A 19412-nucleotide genomic window follows, 5' to 3' on the forward strand; every position below is an offset into this window, starting at 1 on the left:
ATCTGTTGAGAGAAATGGAGTGAACGTTTCGAGTCCTTAAGAAGTAGTACTTCTAGAAGTACTTCCAGTAGAAATACTACTCTTTAGCTCTGAAGAAGGGTCATACGGACTTGAAACATCAACTCTGTTTCTTTCTCCACACATGCTATCAGACCTGAGTTTTTCCAGCATTTTGTTTTTGTTTCAGATTTCCAGCATCTACAGTATTTTGCTTTTTATATTAAATAACACTTCATGTCGTTTTGACTGAAGTCATACCAAAGTAATCAAATTCATTCATTCATAAAGTAACATAGAACTTAGCACAAAAAGCAGCCATTCGGCCCAACTACTCCTTACTACATGACTTCATCTAACCCTATCTAACATACTCTTATAAATACTAATTGAATCTGCTCAAGCCATAAGCAAAACAGTTATGTCACATTATATCGTCTGCTTCCAGATCGCCACATACAACCCATTTCACTGTTAAATTCTTCTTTGATATATTGTATTTATATTCTTAACTCAAATTGGATGCCTTGCTTTTCAACTGTAGACTTCGAAATACGGGGCGGAATTTTACGCTGGAGGGATTTTACAGTCCCACTGAAGTCAATGGACCTTTTAATGGCTTGCTGCATTGTATGGCCCCGCCCCCACTGCAACTGGGCTGTAAATTTATACCCATGGTGTTCATTGTCAAGGACAAAATTAATTCTCACTTGGAGAAGGAGTAGTAAATAAGGGACAGCCGGCACAGATTCATTATAGGTAAATCATGTTTGACTAACCTGAGTTCTTTGATGAGTAACAGAGAAGATTATTGAAGGTAGTGCAGTCTATGTATATGTGGACTTTCAAAAATTATTTGAATAAAAGTACCTTCTCACAGGTTTATTTGAAAAATTGTGCACTTGGTATTAAAGGAATATTGGTAACTTGGGGCTTAGAAGCAGAGAAGTGCTGAACAGGATGGTTTACAGACTGAAGTGAAGAATGCAGCACATATCTACTGGCTGCCCCTCAGTGACATCATCCAAAGACAGGATGTCAGATGCCACTGACAATATTCAGATCTCCCATTCCACAGCCTCCCTTGAACCCTCCACTGTTCTGTTGTCAGCCTACTGACATCCAGTCCTGGATGAACTGCAATTCCCTCCAGTTAAAAACTGGGAAGACCAAAATCGTCATTGCCGTCACCTCTGTTACAAACTCTGTTCCCTCACCACTGATTCCGTTCTCCTCTCTGGCCACTCTCTCAGGGTGGACAGATTGTTCACAACCTTATGACTTTCCCCTCACTACCTGTGTAAACTCATTCTGTCCTACAATCCTCCAAGAATGTTGTGTTTCTAGAAATACATAAAAGTTCCAACATAGAAACAGGCTGATAGTCTCATTAAGTTGGTTTTCCTCCTCCACATAAGCAAATATGCCTGTACCCCCTTTTTCTTCATCAATACAACCTATCTAATTGTGAATATTAATATTTTTTTTTGCCTCAACCACAAACCCTGGAGGTAGATTACAGTTTCACAACTCTAAGAAAGTTTATCTTCCCCTATTCAAAATGTTTACACTTAATCTTGTCTCTTATCCATTAGAAAACAGTCTGCTTCTATCTACCGTTTGATCATTTCCTAATTTTGAGCAGCATTATATTGCCCTGAAAACTGTGCTGTTTGAATGTCTTGGATATCATCCGATATATTTCTTCATACAAAGCAGCATCCTAGTGAGTCCACAATAGACCTTCTCTAACAATCTGCTAGATGTTCTTTTAATATTTTTCTCATTTTACTTTCATCTTTTCATGGGATGTGAGCACTGCTAGCAAGACCAGCATTTTTGTCCATCCCCAATTGGTCAAGATGGCAGTAAGCCACCTTCTTGAACTGCTGCAAATAGTATGGTGAATGTACTCCCACAGTACTGATAGGGAGTTCCAGGATTTTGACCCAGCAACAATGAAGGAATGGCAATATATTTCTAAGTCAGGATGGTGTGAACCCTGAACAGGAATCATATTCAACTCGAAGCTTTAACTCTTTCACTCCACAGATGCTGCCAGACCTGCTGAGTATTTCCAGTGCACTCTGTTTTTTCATCTCTGTTGTTGGAGATGGTCATTGCCTGGCATGAATGTTATTTTCCATTCATCAGCCCAAGCCTGAATGGTCTTTGGCATGAGGGCATGGGCTTCTTCATCCTCTGAGGAGTTGCGAATGGAACTGTACGCTGCAATTGGAGAAAAACTATTTTTAACTTTAAGACAGTGGGAAGGAAAATGGTTACTTCTAGGGCACTACCCTGCGGAATTCCTGTAGCAATGTCCTGGAGTTTGAAAAATGGTCTTCAACTACCACAATCATCTTCCTTTGGGCTAGATATGGCTCCAGTCAGGGGTCTTTTTCTCCCAATTCCCATCAACTTTAATTTTACAAGGGCTCCTTAATGACATACTCAGTCAAGCGTTTCCTTCATGTCAAGGCCAATCACTGTCACCTTACCTCTGAGCTTCAGACCCTTTGTCCATGTTTGGATAAAGATTGCAATGTGGTCTGGTGCCAAGTGATTCTAGCAGAATCCAAACTGAGCAGCAGTGAGTAGAATATTGGTTATCCTAAATATATGTAAGTAATAACTAGTTTGAATTTACAGTCTAGTGGTTCTTAAAGTACTTTCGGAAAATAAAAAAATTATATAGCACTCTCCAAAACCTCAGGATATCCAAATGCACGTCCAAGCCAAGCAAAGAACGTGTAATCAGTGCTGCAACAGACGAGGCAGCCAAATTGTGCAGTGAAATCTCACAATGATTTAACAACAATCTGTTTTTGCTGGTAGTAGTTATGGGATAGAGTGTCTGCATGTTTTGTGAAGGGTGGGTCATGTTTTCAGGTTACTAACATGGACTGGTTAAGGAAGCGTCGATGGATGTTGCCTACATGGACTTCTAAAAGGTATTTTATAAGATTCTGCACAAGATGAGCAAAATTGAAAGCACACAAAATTTGTGCTAAGTTTGTGACATGGGCTGGTAATTGGTTGAGAGGTAGAGACAGAGTAGGGTTAAATAGAACATTCTGATTTATGAGATGTAACAAGTAGTGTTCCCCAGTGATCTCTTCTGGGGCCTCAGTTTTTCCCTCACTGTATTATTTAAGACTTGGATGAAGGAATACAGTTGTATATGGAAGTCTGACACTAAACTAGGAGAATAGTTAGATACTTGTTTGACCAGCAAAGACTCGATGGGCCAAAGGGCCTTTTTCTGTGCTGTAGACCTCTATGATTCTAGGAGGTGCAGTAAGATGTGTAGATTTGAGCAGGAAGTTACAAAAGAACAAAGATGGATCAGCTGCTTGAACTCCATCTATCACAGTTTTGCTCAGTCTGGGAGGAGTGCAAGGTCATCCACTTTTAATCAGAGAAAGAAAAAATAGAATAATTCTTAATGGCAGCATGGACACATTACTGAAAGCTAGTGCACAGGTATAAAAATTAATCAAATAGGCTAGTAGAATGTTGGACCCTTAAAGGGGGTTGGAATACAAAGGTGACAAAGTGATGCCTCAGTTACACAGAGCCTTGGTCAGACTCTATTGAGAGTACTGCGTTAGATTTTGGGCACTAAACCTTAGGAGAGATTTACTGGCCTTTGAGTCAGTACAGCACACATTCACCAAAATGATGCAGGGGCTCAAAAGTTTTTATTATCAGGCCAAGTTGCTTAGACTAGGCTCATATTTTCTCCAGTTTAGAAGTTTGAGAGGTTATCTCATCGAGGTTTTTAAAATGATAGTGGGGTTTTGATAGGGTAGAGAGAGAAGTTATTTCCTCGCGTGGGGAGAATCCAGAATAGGGAAGCATAATTTTAAAATTAGAGCTAGACCATTTAGGGGTAAAATCAGGAAGCACTTTTTCATACAAAGGGTGGTGGAAATTTAGAACTCATTCCCTCAAGAGACATTGAACGGTGGGTCAACTGAAATGTTCAAGACTGAGATCAATAAATTTTTGTTGAGAAAGGATACAACAGCACTTAAATTTACAAAGTGCCTTTAACACAATTAAACATCCCAAGGTGCTTCACAGTAGCATTAAACAAAATTTCACACTGAGCCACATAAAGGAATGTTAAGGGAGATGAAAGGGGTAGATTTTAAGGAGTGTCTCAATCAGAAAAAAGGTAAAGAAGTTTAGGAAAAGGATTCCAGATCTTGGGGCATAAGCCTACAATCTTGACTCAGATGAAAGTGCTACCACTGAACTAATACAGACAGCCGAGCCACAAGTTGAGCCTCACAACGCAGACACAAGTAGCCTATCAGAACTATTACTTACTCATGCCCTTAAATTTATTAGACCACAAGGAAAACATTTAAATATTTGAATTTATTTCTTTAAAACTGGACAACCCAACTTTTTATGTACATTACTGTCAAAGTAGGTGGGATGTGGTAATCACTTCCTTCAGGAACCCACAAAGAGTATCTCATTCAGCACACATTAGTAAGTCACAGGTGTTGCTGGCTTTGCATCCTCCAGGTCAGTGTCCAACCAGCGGTACCTGCGATGACGTCGCAAAACTTCAATTGCTTTGTGTTCAACAGGTGTTGGGGTTATTCCCAAGTCCTCCAGACCAGGAAGGTCAGGGTACTTCATGTCTGTGATGTGCAACTAAAATAAATTCATAAACAATGTATATATGACATTTTACAAACTACAATTATTTCAGTGCCTCACTAAATTTTTATCTTCACAAGTTCTGTGTAAATCTTACCCCAATAAAATTTTCCTTTTCAAGAGTAACATTCAAACTTGACTAAAATTTTTAATTTGAATAGGTAAACTTTCAATAAATTCCTATAGAGCCTAAAAATTTAAAGAACCGTGGCTCAGTAAGCACTCATCTTAGTCAGGTCATGGGTTCAAGTCCTACCCCAGGACTTGGAACATAATCACAGCTGACACTTCAGTGCAGTACAGAGTGAGTGCTGCACTTTTGGCAGTGCTATCTTTCAGACAAGACGTTAAACCATGGTTCCATCAGCCCTCTTAGGTGGACATAAAAGATCCCATGGGACAATTTGAAGACAAGTAGGGGAGTTTCCTTCATGTGCTAGCCAATACTTACTCCTCAACCACTAATATAGTTTAAGCTGGTCACTTGTCTTATCATGGTTTGTGGAACCTTGCTGTATGAAAATTGGCTACCACTTCTTCTACATTACAATAATGAATACACTTTAAAAAGTACTTAATTGTCCAAGATGATCTTGAGGCTGTGAAAGAAGCTACATAGACGCAAGTTTCTCCTTCTTTCTGAAAATAGTGCACACAAGATTATAGGATGGCAGTGTTAAGCATCCGTTCATGAGCTTTGTCAGTCAGAGTTCTACCTTCAAATGCACTAAAGGGGTCTCTTTAACTGAACATATGTTTTACTGTTAAGGCCAATTGTTCTTATGTTTTAGATTTAACTAGTCTTGGTGCTTTCTGCTATTAATCCACACTGCTTATCCTTAAGCTACAGTAGGGAATCCAGGGAAAACTGAGGAGTTGGGATTTGTGGAGTCTTAAATTCGGGAATTTGAAATTGGGTGTGCAGTGGCTCTGAAGTTCAGGGAGGTGCATGACTTAGGGGGAAAAGAAAGGGAAATTGGAGAATGGGGCCTCCAGGAGAGATAAAACTGGGAAATGGGGCAAACTGCTGAATGGAGGTTTGGAGTAACAATGAACTCTTGGGAATGGGGGCTCAGAGGAAAGATGAAATGATGAAGATGGGGGATAATGAAATTTGGAGATGGTTGGGGCTTAAAATGGGTTTTCCCTCTTCCTCACCCACTGTTTCCCCTCTTTGCCTACATATGGTTGACCTCCTGATTCTTGGATTTCTTGTACAACAGCTGCTGGCAGGAAACCATAGGCAAAGATCTTCAACTACATGGAACCCAATTGGTACAAGATAAATGCAAAGAAAATTGCAGAAATCATGTGATGTGATGCCACATAATCAGAATATCACACGATCAAACCTCCAGGAATGCTTCCAATTAGAGTTGGCAACCTGAGGCCCTGAGCTAGGGATGCACTTGAGTAATTTAAATGATGTAGTGCAGTTTAAGTGATGTAGCCATGTAAAGCTACAAATCAACAAAGGGTGAAGTCAGGTCATTACAGATGGAGTGACATTTAAAATGCCTACAGACTAGGTGAAGAGGCTGCAGGAAAATTTGCCTCATCATCTGAAAAGTAAACTTGGTAATCTACCATGAGCAGCACCATAGAAAATTTACTATTTTAAAAACTTTAAACATACAAGCACTTCTTAATCCAGGAGTCACACTTCTTCCTCAACACATTGGCTGTCACACTTATGATATGCAAAGTCTGTCATACCTGTACATGATGAGCTCAAATTTTGCATTCATAAATTAGTGATGAATTATAGCAGCAATTTGGCATGATTTACAAATAGAAAAGAGAAAAATGGGTAGTAAAATTTCTGCTGAGAAATTAAATAAGGGCCTTATATCAAAGCAGCCAATGCGCAATAATAATTTCAGGAGAACTGAATCAAATGAATGTCACTGAACTATCATGTTGTTCAAATACATTTATAGGTCCATTCCCCCACCTCACTGCCTTTTGCCAGCCATCCACACCAAGGCAAAAAATAATTCTAAAAGAGCGAACATGCATAAATAGAAAAAAAAGTAAAACAAAATTCAAATTATTAATCGTGAAACTGATGATGTCAGCCCTGCCTCAGGCAGTAGCACTCTCGAACCCACAACGTTCTGATTCAGAGGCAAGTCTCACTCCAGGACCTGAGCACAAAAATCAAGACTGACACTCTGACAGTGTACTCCCTCAGTATTGCACTGGATGTGCCAGCTTTTGGATCTTAAACTAAGGCTTCATTTGCCTTCTTTGTTGAACGTAAAAGATTCCATGGTATTATTCTGAAGAAGAGTGGGGGAGTTATCACAAATCACCTGGTCAATACTTATCCCTCAATCAGCATCATAAAAAGATTATTTGGTCATTATCACATTGTGTGTAAATTGGCTGCTGTGTTTCCTACAATACAATAGTGATTACACTTCAAAAGTACTTAATTGACTACAAAATGCATGGGGACATTGTCATTGTCTGTCAGAGTGTCATTCGGTGGTTATGAAAGGTGCTATATAAACACAAGCCTTTCTTTTTATAAAATTATATAAATCCTGCTGGAAATGCTTCTATTACATTTACCTGAACTCCCCACCTATCTGCCCAAGGACCAAATCTGATGGTAGTTCCCATCCCAGCCCCGCACCCCATAAAATGAGCCCAAGCCAGCCCTGACTAACCTGATCCCAGTGTCTGGCATGCTACCCCCAATAAGCTCCAACGTTTTGCCGGGCCCAATGCTCCATGGTGCATAACGTCCTCTTCAATATGTGCACATCTTACTTACACCCTTCCAAATGAATAGCAGGAAATTATATGGCAGCCATTTCCAATGTTAGTTCACTGATGAGGAAAAAGCACCAAAAAGTGACATTTGTTTTTGATGGTGTTGACTGACAGAGGAATGTTAGCTAGACACAGGAGAAATTCCTGCTGCTCTTCGAAAAGCGTCATAGAACTATCTAGATTGCATATTCAAGGCCTAAAATGCAACCAAACATAAATTCCAAGGTGAGCTCGGTGAAGAAACTTTACTTGATTATACATTTAGCAGTTGTTCATAAGAGTTTCATACCAAATCATGATTGAATCCCTGGCTGCAGCACTTTTCTGAAAATAATTATTTTAAAAATGTTTTGAACTACTTTTTATGTACAATTTTGATGAAAAAAAAGCATCTAATGCTAACCGACCTATTAAAATAACGTACTAAGTATAAGTAGGGCAATGGTGCACACCAAAACCAAACACATACCCTGTCAACTTTGTCACGAGATGTCCATTGATCAAATGGGCTTATTTCAAAGATCCTCGCCATAAGACTGTGGTAAGAGAATGACAGCCATTTACTAGATTAAAACCAAATTGGTCACGGTGCATGCACAATATAACTATGTAACAACAACCTGATAAAGCCCATTGCACTGATTTATAGTGCGGTCTAATATAGTTTAATCTACAAACTTAGGTAGCTAACTCTTCGTTCCTTCATTCAAATCATTAAAACTTATGATGAAACACTGTTTAACTTAACATAAACTAAATGGTACAATTTTAAACAGAGTGCAGGAGGAGAGAGACCTAGAGATTCGTGTACACAACAGCAACTTGTATTTATACAAGGTAATAAAGCCTTCCTTATAGCAGCATTATCAAACAAATTTGACAGAAACACAGAGAGATGTCAAGGAAGTTGAGCAAAAGTTTGGTTAAAGAGGAAGGTTTCAAGGACCATCTTAAAGGAGAGGAGAGAGGCCGAGCGGCAACCAGGTTGGGGAGGGAATTCCAGAGTCTAGGACTTTGGCAGCCAAAGGCACGGCTACCTATGGTGGAGCAACTAAAATTGGGGATGTGCATGAGGCCAGGACTAGAGGAGTGCAGATATCTCGGAGGGTTGTGGGGCTGGAGGAGATTACAGAGATAGGGGGAGGCGAGGTCACAGGGGGATTTGAAACAATGAAGAGCATTTTAAAATCAAAGCATTGTTTAACTGGGAGTCAATGAAGGTCAGTGAGCACAAGGGTAATGGGCGAATGAGACTTGGTGTGAGTTAGTATACAGGCAGCAGAGGTTTCTATGAGTGCAAGTTTATGGAGGATTCAAGAGAGGTAGCAGAACATCGGATCGTCAAGTCTAGAAGTAAAAAAGGCATGAATCAAGGTATCAACAACAGATATGGTGAAGCAGTGTTCCAGGAGGTGGAAGTAGGTACTTTATGTTGTGGCACAGATATGTAGTCAGAAGCCCATCTGGGGTCAAATATGACATCAAGATTGCAAGCAGTCTGGTTCATTCTCAGAAAGTTGTCATGGAGAGAGATAGAGTTTGTGGGTAGGGGACAGGGAACAGTGTTCCTGGCAGGGAACTGAAAACAATGGCTTTGGTCTTTGCATATTTAGTTGGAGGAAATTTCTGTTCATCCAGTACTTGATCCAGTACACAAGTCTTTGAAGGTGGAAGGACAAACTGAGAAGGCTGTTAAAGGCATATGGGTAGAGAAGCAAGTTATTTTAAACCTTTATGAAACACTGATTAAGCCCCAGCGGGAATAATTTGGCCAGTTCTGCGCGCACATTCTAGCAGGGCTAGGTGGCTGGGTTGGGGGTGATGGTGGTAGGGCAGGAGAGAATATCAGGGCTTTGGGGAAGAGATTTACTCGAATGGTACCAGGAATGAGAGATTTCAGCTACAGAGAGGGTTCAGAAACGAAAGCTGTTCTCTTCGCAGCAGAGCAGGTTAGGCAGAGATGAACAGTTTTGATAGCATAAAAATGGAGAAACCATTTCCAAAGGCAGGACAGTTGGTAACCAGAGGAAACACAACACAATTAAAGGTGACATGAGGAAATTATTTTATTTTTTTTATTTTACACACAGCAAGTTGTTGTGATCGGGAATGCACGAACTGAAAGAGTTGGGAAAGCAGATTCAATAATAACTTTCAAAAGGGAATTGGATAAATACTTGGCAGGAGGAAAATGTGCAGAGTTATGGGGAAATAGAAGGGAAGTGGGTCTAATTAGATAGCTCTTTCAAAGAGGGGCACAGGCATGATGGGTCGAATGGTCTCCCTTCTGTGCTGTGTCATTGTCATTCTATGTTGTGACAGACATATACATGCAGGAATCAGAGGTATACTTAAACTCCACAAAAGACCTAGCAGTACAAGCGTTGTCAATGGGCAAGGTTAAACCAGTTAAAAGTGAAGAATGAGGAAGGAACAGGTCCTCCTGACCACCAGTTTAATTAGGTCAAGCAATTTTACTTAAGGGGGGGCCGGGCAATGGGAAAGGATCAACATAAAAGCACTTATGAAAGCAGACACTATTTTTCCCGCATTTTGATGTCTGGGACAATTAGAAGGTTATGAAGACAAAAATGTGACAATTTTATCTTAACAATAAATATGTTCCTCCAGTAGATCGTTTTGATCAGAACAAAATTGTACGGTCATGCAGCTTTCATTTACAAAATTTGTAAGTTTTGGGCAGTAAGTATATTGGCTAATACACATTAAATATATATCATATAATTTTAGTTTCATGCTTTAATTTCAGATTGCAGTGACCCACAGCTCGCTAGGTTGAATCCCCATCTGTACCAAGTTCCTTTTCTTAGACATGTCACTGTGGGAAACAGTGAATGATGGCTACAAATGTCTTTTTGAAAAAAGGGGGAAAGTGAGAATAAAATAAGAAAGCAAAAATAGTTGGAATGTAAGTCTTAACAAAGAATATTCACTTTCAAATTGGGTTGCTCAAAAGAAATGAAACAAGACTTAACTGTGCAATAAGGCTGGACTAGAACTCTCAGCGCAAATCTGGACAAGAGCCAGGGGCGCAGAGGGATGCACAGGAACATACTACAGTAAGCTTTTGCGCTTTAGAGGCACAAATGGCAGCTTTTAGAGTTGTTCCTGTCCTATAGCTACTTGGGAGCATCCTCTCCTCTCAACCACAGGTTAAGAGAAAATTGGATGACAGAGAGTAAAACTGGATGGTAACATCATTTCACTTTTGGATGCTGATGTCTCTACTGTGTATTCCATCGCTGTGACCTTATGGCTGGTACTTACTGATAGATAGGCCTTGGCAATGGGTATGGTATAAATGGTCTATGCATAACAGCATATACATATTTCACAAAGTCATGAAGAAGGTATCGATGGGGCCTGTTAAATAAAAAATGTTTTTCAGTTTATGAACATGCAAACAGAAATATGTTTATAAGTCTTCAATCCATTACAACATTATGCAGACAAAAATGCATTTCCAATATGCTTAATTTTGACCAAAATCAAATCAAATTTGATCAGTAACAGAACCAACCCAAATAATCATTTTTATAATAAGCTTAAGTCACGCAGGAATGTATAGAATTGCAATCAATATTGTCAGTTCCAAAGTCAAATAGAATGACGCCATAGCCCAATGTTCCATCTGAGCTGCACACCTATGCAGCAACCCAAAAGTCTCCACGCAGGTCACACCAGTGACTGAGCGTGTACAGTCGTGCAAGAAACTTTGAAGGGGCCATACACTTAAAACAAATCACCCATGCACTTCAAAATAAAACTACATAGTTAGTGGGTACGTTGCTGTAGTCCAACTTTTAGCTTCTTTATAGTTTGTGGCTAGTTGTAACAAAGCATAAATATAGATAGTTACTAATGTTAAAACTCTACCGACAATGCATGTTGATAAGGAAAAGGAAGGCCAAGCCTGCAGTCATGGGCCATAGTCACAGCAATATGGTGGCAGGAGGATAATTCATTAAAGTCAGATGTATTGGATATTTGGAACAGTAGGAATAGAAGGAAGATGCTCTACTGAACTGCAGGGAGAAGATAGAGGAAACAACAGGAGTAATGGTACATCAAAAACATAAGAAGGAAGGGCAGGGTGATTCCATCCACACAGAATATTGCTAATGACTTTGACAAGGGCCATTCGTGATGCTGTGGACAGGACAGAAACCAGACTGAAGGGATATGAACAGAGAATGGTGATGTTTAAGGACTTAAGAATGAATGAAGGTCAAGTTGATAATTGGAAAGATTGAAAGGGTTCAGGGATGGACTTTTTGAAGACAAGGTGATAACAGTACTGTTAAAAGAAAGGATCAATGTCTGAAGAAAGGAAGAAATTGATGAAAAGCTCCAGGTCTGGGGGAAATCAAATATTGGGTCAAATAGGAAATAATTTTGGTGCGAGCTGGGAAGAATGAAGTGAGGTGAAGCTGCACAACAAAGGTTGGGGGCCTAAGAGTATGAGGAAGATGTGGGCAGGAAGAGCAGAAGTAAATGTTAACCTTACTTAAAACTTACCCAACTATAACATATGATTTTCCATTGGAATCAGGGTCTTTAATAGCAGCTATAATTGCTTTGGCCACATCCGCCACCTATTTATTAAGACAGAAAAAATACACTTGCATAACTGGTTAAAATAAAACAAACAATCAGAATCATAAGTACCAGCTAAATAATTTAAAACAAATCAGAGAAGTTTCTAATGTACATACATATACAGGTTGCTTTACAGTCTTCATGCCCAAAGAAATAAGGGGTGTGGCATGTCCAAACCAGCGCAAGTCTAGGGGAAAAGAATTGCAACACTATTTAATTATATACTTGAAAATTAGTAAAACTTTGTACAAAACTTAAACTTCACGAGGGGCATGCAATTCTTTTCTCATTATGATAATATGCAATTCACATATTTTTGACAATTCACTCTTCATGCCTTTACTACAAACATTTAATGGTATGATAAAATCATAGCACTGTGATACTTAAAATACAGACTCTTCCTTTTTACTGTAGTTCCAATCCAGGTTCTTATTTCTAAAGTATTTATCCTCATATGGGCTGGGCTGTCTCCAATGTCCTGAAGTGAAATGTAAGGAGGGATACTCGCCCTTTCCCTTGCCCTCCATAAGCTCTGAGCTCAACATCAATGGCTGCAGCACATAACTTTAAGTACGTCAATTTGTTCAATTTAGGCCTTTATTCTCAGTTAATATTTGCTGATTTTATATTTTCATAAATGTTGTATGTAATGTGTGCAAGATTAACTTTGCTCTATTGTTATTAACCATTTAGCTCATGTGTCATGTACACTGGTATATAGTTTCATTCTGTATACAGAAAGGGCACCAATACAGATGTTGGTATTCTAATCCAGGATTTATCCATCAGTGAAGCAGCTTCACTAAAAACAGCCTTTCTAAGCCTTTAGCTGTTCACCATAGTGAATAAGAACTGAATGTTTAACACCGGGAAAAAGTCTACTATCACAAATTGTTTCTAAATTTACTGCACTGTAGTCATATCATAACTGAGTTTTGTCTAGCTACAGGAAATGGAAATCTGTATTGTACAAAAATATACAAAAGTTAATTAATTCTCACAGATTTGTTAAAGGCAAATTGTATCCGATTAACTGGAGTGTAAAACTTTGAACAAGAATGCTGAAAGTTAGATCGGTTAGGAAATCTTATTCTCTTTCTAGAAATCTAATTTTGTTTGTATTTAAATTCTAAATTTCATCTAGGCTTATGCAGGGATAGACAAGCTCTCCACTGGAAAACAATTGAAATTAATTAAGAAAAACCTGTTTAAGCTAGTTTTCTGTAGCTGGGGCACAGCTGAGTCTTTAGCTTCAGAGCATATAAATACGGGCCACACAGTGTGACTTTTAACAACAGTGTTGGGAGTTGGGTGAGAGAGGGAGTTAGGAGAAGAGGGAAAGGTGTGCTCCTTTGATTTTCTAACTTTTCACTGTAAAAATTGGTTCTTACTCTACCATAGGGGTGCTAGCTCGATGCTTGGTGGGTATCTGGTAAGTGGTTAAGGTCTATTCTATTCCTAAAGTTTAAAATAGTACACAAATTGGTGGTAAGGTTAAGAAAATACATAAGGAAGGAAAATAATTGAGTAAAATAATTAAGTAGTTAATTAAAACACATTAAAAGGTGGCAGGTGATGCGTCACAACTGCAGCCTGCAGGAGTTCCTGGATGCCATTGTGATCCAGGGCAATCACATCGCTAGTAAATGTTTATGGCTTGAGGAGCTTTGGCTCAGAGTCATTGAGATGGAGGCCAAGCTGCAGACATTGGGGTGCATCAGGGAGGGGGAAAGTTACCTGGACACTTTGTATCAGGAAGCGGTCACACCAATGGTCAGGGACAGGAGGCTGTGACTGTGACTGAGACAGGTAAGGGGACCCAGAGGGCAGGAGTGCAGCAGCCTCAGCCTTTGCCATTGTCCAATAGGTTTGAGGTACTTTCAGGCTGTTTGCATGAAAGTGAGGGCCGCAGAGTGGATGAACTGACTAGCCATGGCACAGGAAGCCATTCAAGTGGGGGGAGCAAAAAGGAATGTATGTAGTGATGGCAGGGGACAGTATTGTGAGAGGATTGACACTGTTCTCTGCAGCAAGAATGAGACACCAGACAGCTGTGTTGCCTGCCCGGTGCCAGGGTTCAGGACATCAGCTCAGGGCTGGAGAGGAACTTGGAGTGGGATGCGGAGGGGGAGGGGGAGGATCTGGTCATCATGGTCCATGTAGGTACCAATAATACAGTCAGTACAAGAAAAAAGGTTCTGCACAGTCAGTATGAAGAGCTAGGCGCCAAATTAAGAAGCAGAACCTCAAATATAATAATCTCTGGATTATTTCCTGAGCCACGTGCAAATTCGCATAGGGCAAATAAGATTAGACAAATGAATGTGTGACTCAAAGACTGGTAGATGGGAATTCTGGTTCTAGGGAAAGTAGGGGCTGTACCATTGCGATAGTCTATACCTGAACAATGCTGGGACCAGTGTTCTCATGAGCTGTATAACTAAGGAAGTAGAGAGGATTTTAAACTAAATAAATAGTGGCAGCAAGAGACCAAATGAGGGAAGATGTTGAGACAAGGCTAGAGAGAAAGGCACTAATATGGGAAATGATAAAAGACTGTGACAGGAAGGGATAGAGAGTACAAATCCAGGAGTAAATCAGCAGATAAGACTAGAGGTTACAAAAATAACAAAAAGACAAAACCAAAGGCTCTGTATCTGAATGCACGTAACATTCGAAACAAATCAGATGAACTGATAGCTCAAATGGAAAGAAGTACGTACAATCTGATAGCAATTAGAGACATAGCTGCAGGATGACAAAGACTGGGATCTGAATAATGAAGGGTACGTGACATTTAGGAAAGACAGGAAGCTAGGAAAAGGTGGAGGGGTGGCTCTGTTAATTAACGATGACTTTAGTACAATAGTGAGAGATGGTCTAAGTTCAGGAAACCAGGATATGGAAGCGGTTTGGGTAGGGATGAGAAATGATAAAGGCAAGAAGTCACTTTTTGGAGTGGTGTACAAGCCCCCTAAGAGTACCCATACAGTAGGACAGAGTATAAAGGAAAAAGTAATAGCAGCTTGTCAGAAAGTTATGGGGACAATCATGGGGGATTTTAATCTACATACAGACTGGAAAAATCTGATGGGCAAATGAGGAAGAGTTCATAGAATGTTTTTGGGATAGTTTCCACATTCTGGAGCCAACCAGAGAGCAGGCTATACTAGACCTGTCTTGTGCAATGAGATAGGATTAATTAATGACCTCATACAGAAGGCACCCCTAGGTAGCAGCGATCGTAATATGATTGAATTTTACATTCAGTTTTGAGGGAGAGAAGAATGGGCCCAAGACTGGCATTTTAAACTTAAATAAGGGCAATTATGAGGGCATGAAAGCAGAGCTAGCTAAAGTGAATTAGGCAAATTAGGTTAAGGGATAGGTCCATAGAGATGCAGTGGCAGACATTTAAAGGGATATTTCAGAATACACAAAATAGATACATTCCAACAAGAAAGAAAAATTCAAAGGGAAGAACCTACTATCAGTGGTTAACCAAAAAAATTAAAGATAGTATCAAATTTGAAGTAAAAGCATATCATTGCAGAAGGATGGGTGGCAAGTCATAAAATTATTAAAGAGGAAAAAAAATTAGAATACTAGATAAAGCTACCTAGAAATATAAAAACAGATTGTAGGAATTTCTACAGGCATTTAAAAATAAAAAAGCTAACAAAGTGAGCACTGGTCCTATAGAAAAAGTCTGGGGAATCAATAATAGAAAATAAGGAGGTGGCCAATGAATTGAACAGGTATTTGCATCGTCTTCACTACAGAGGATACAAGTAACATCTCAGGAATAGCTGTAAATCAGGAAATGGAAGAGGGAAAACTCAAGAAAATTACAATCACCAGGGAAATCGTACTGAGCAAATTTTTAGAGCTGTAGACTGACAAATCCCTTGGTCCTGATGGACTTCATCCTAGGGTCTTAAAAGAAGTGGCTAGTGAGAAAGTTGGTGCATTGGTTTTAATTTTCCAAAATTTCCTAGACTCGGGGAAGGTTCCATTAGATTAGAGAAAATGTAACTCCTTTATTCAAAAATGGAGGGAAATGTTAGAAGGTATTATTAAAGATGCTATAGCAGGGCACAAGGTAATCAGGCAGAGGCAACATGGTTTTGTGAAAGGAAAATCATGTTAACCAATTTATTGGAGTTCTTTGAAGAAGTTACATGTGCTGTGGATAAAGGGGAACCAATGGATGTACTGTAATAGATTTCTAGAAGGCATTTGATAAGGTGCCACATCAAAAGTTATTGTGGAAAATAAAAGCTTATGGTGTAAGGGGTAACATATTGGCATGAATAGAAGTTTGGCTAGCTAACAGGAAACAGAGTGGGTATAAATGGGTCATTTTCTGGTTGGCATTATGTAACAAATGGTGTGCCACAGGAATCAGTGCTGGGAACTCAACTTCTTACAATTTATATAAATGACTTAGATGAAGAGACCGAAGGTATGGTTGCTAAATTTGCTGATGATGCAAAGATAAGTAGAAAAGTAAGTTGTGTAGAGGACATAAGGAGGCTACAAGGGATAGAGATAGGTTAAATGAGCGGGCAAAGATCTGGCAAACAAAGTATAATGTGTGAAAATGTGAAATTGTCTACTTTGGAAGGAACAATAAAAAAGCATATTATCTAAATGGTGAGATTGCAGAGCTGAGGTGCAGAGGGATCTGGGTATCCTAGTGCATGAATCACAAAAGGCTAGTATGCAGGTACAAGAAGTAATTAGGAAAGCAAATAGAAAGTTATCATTATTGCGAGGGGAATTGAAAACAAAGGTAGAGAAGTTATGCTTCAGTTATATAGGGCATTGGTGATACCACATCTGGAGTACTGTGTACAATATTGGTCTCCTTGTTTAAGGAAAGAGGTAACTGAGTTGGAAGCAGTTCAGAGGTTTACTGGACTAATACCTGGAATGGGAGGCTTGTCTTAAGAGGAAAGGTTGAACAGGCTAGGCTTGTATCCGCTGGAGTTTATAAGAGTAACAGGCGACTTGAGTGAAACATAAGATCTTGAGGGGTCTCGACAGGGTGGATGTGGAAAGGATGTTTCCTGTTGTGGGAGAATCTAGAACTAGGGGTCAGTGTTTAAAAATAAGAGGTCGGCCATTTAAGACACAGATGAGGAGAATTTTTTTTCTTTCAGGGTATCGTGAACCTCAAAAGGCGGTGGAAGCAGAGTCTTTAAATATTTTTCCAGCAGAGCTAGATAGAGTTTTGATAAGCTAAGGGGTGAAAGGTTATCGGGGTAGGTGGGAACATGGAGTTAAGGTTACAATCAGATCAGCCATGATCTTATCGAATGGTGGAGCAGGCCTGAGGGGCCAAGTGGCCTGCTCCTTCTCCTGATTTGAGTTCTCTGATGAAATAATAGAAGGTTGAAGGTAGTGAAATAGATGTATATATGGACTTTCAAAAAGCATGATACAAGTAACATCTCAGGAATAGCTGTAAATCAGGAAATGGAAGGGGGAAAACTCAAGAAAATTACAATCACCAGGGAAATCGTGCTGAGCAAATTTTTAGAGCTATCGACTGACAAATCCCTTGGCCCTGATGGACTTCATCCTAGGGTCTTAAAAGAAGTGACTAGTGAGAAAGTTGGTGCATTGGTTTTACAAACCACTGAAATAGAAGCACAGTATCAAAGGAACAGCGTTAACTTGGGTGTGTAACTGGCCCAGGGACAGGAAGCAGAGAATAATAATGAATTGATGTTTTTCTGACTGGACAGAAGCATGTAGTGGGGTCAGTATTAGGACCATTGAGTTTCTTATAATATATAACTTGGGAGTGGTGAGTACAATTTTGAAGTTTGCAGATGATACAACATTTGGCAATATAGTAAACAGTGAACAGGATAGCAACAGAATTCAAGAGGCCATAGAGACTGGCAAAATGAGCAGACGCAGATGCCATTTAATACGGTTAAGTGTGAAGTAATGCACTTTCATAAGAACATGGAGGAGGAGTATAATTCAAACAGTACTATGCAAGTAGGTGGTGGTGGGCCACCTTCTTGAATACAACTGAATGGTTTGTTGGGCCATTTCAGATGGCAGTTACGAGTCAACCACCCTGTTCTGGGTCTGGAGTCACATATAGCTTAGACTGGGCAAGTACAGCAGAATAATTTCCCTAAAGGAAGTAAGTGAACAAGATTTTTTTTTAATGACAATCCTGTAGTTTCATATTCACCATTATATTAGCTTTTTATTAGTTCACATATTAGCTTTTTATTCCAGGTTTATTTAGTAAACTGAATTTAAATTCCTAGCTGCCATGGTGGGATGTGAACTCCTGTCTCCGTTTTAACAGTCTGGGCCTCTGGATTCGTAGGCCAGTAACAAAGGGTAAGTTAGCCTAGTGGCTGTCTGAGATGGTTAAGGAAGGTATTCAAAACTGAGGTCTTTTGTAGAGAAACTAAGGAGAAACTGTTTCCTTTGGCAAGTGGATGAGTAACCAGAGGTCATAGATTTTTAAAAAGTGGCAGCAGGGGGAGAATTTTTCCTCATACAAAGGATTGTTAGGATCTGCAACGCACCACTTGAAAGGTGCAATCAGATTCCATAATAATTTTCAAAAGGCAATTGGACATTTATTTGAAGGGAACTAATCTGCACATTTTGAAAGAAAAAGGAGTGTGAGATTACATACAAACAAAAATTAGGAGCAGGAGGCGGCCACTCGACCCCTTGAGCATGCTCCATCATTCCAATAAGATCAGGGCTAATCTGATTGCAGCCTCAACTCCACATTCTGCCTACTCCCGATAACCTTTGACACCCTCGTTAGTCAAAAATCTCTCTACCTTAAAAATATTAATTGACCCGGCCTCCACCGCTCTCTGGGGAAGAATGTTCCAAAGTTTCACGATCCGCTGACCAGAAAAAAATTTCTTCTCATTTCCATCTTAAATGGGAGACCCCCTTATTTTTAAGCTGTGTTCCATAGTTCTAGAATCTCTCACAAGGGGGAACATCCTTTCAGCATCCACCCTGTCAAGTCCCCCGAGTGTCTTATATGTTTCAAATAAGATTACCCCTTATTCATCTAAACACCAATGGAAACAGACCTAACCTTTCCTCGTAAGATAACCTCCCCCCTCATCCCAGCTAGTCAGATGAACCTTCTCTGAACTGCTTTTAGCTCATTTATATCCTTTCCTAAATAAAGGAGGCCAAAACTGTACACAGTTCTCTAGACGTGGTCTCACCAACACCCTGTATACTTGCAACAAAACATCCCTACTTTTATATTCCATTCCCCTTGCAATAAGCGACAACATTCCATTTGCCTTCCTGATCACTCA

At 39.7% G+C, this 19412-nt stretch overlaps 1 protein-coding gene across 1 annotated transcript in view; it reads right to left on the bottom strand.

Annotated features, from left to right (window-relative positions):
• Positions 1 to 4367: 4367 nt before the first annotated feature.
• Positions 4368 to 19412, bottom strand: part of ndufa9a (NADH:ubiquinone oxidoreductase subunit A9a) — a 29988-nt gene continuing 14943 nt past the window's right edge. The window contains exons 7-11 of the mRNA XM_078553389.1: positions 12195 to 12265; positions 11998 to 12074; positions 10747 to 10842; positions 7928 to 7994; positions 4368 to 4671 (exon numbers count right to left, since the gene is read on the bottom strand). Coding sequence (XP_078409515.1) covers positions 4501 to 4671; positions 7928 to 7994; positions 10747 to 10842; positions 11998 to 12074; positions 12195 to 12265 — 482 coding nt within the window. The 3' untranslated portion in view covers positions 4368 to 4500. The remainder of the gene's footprint in view (positions 4672 to 7927; positions 7995 to 10746; positions 10843 to 11997; positions 12075 to 12194; positions 12266 to 19412) is intronic.

The sequence above is a fragment of the Cetorhinus maximus genome, chromosome 12 (genome assembly GCF_964194155.1).
Source record: "Cetorhinus maximus chromosome 12, sCetMax3.hap1.1, whole genome shotgun sequence".
Taxonomy (NCBI): domain Eukaryota; kingdom Metazoa; phylum Chordata; class Chondrichthyes; order Lamniformes; family Cetorhinidae; genus Cetorhinus; species Cetorhinus maximus.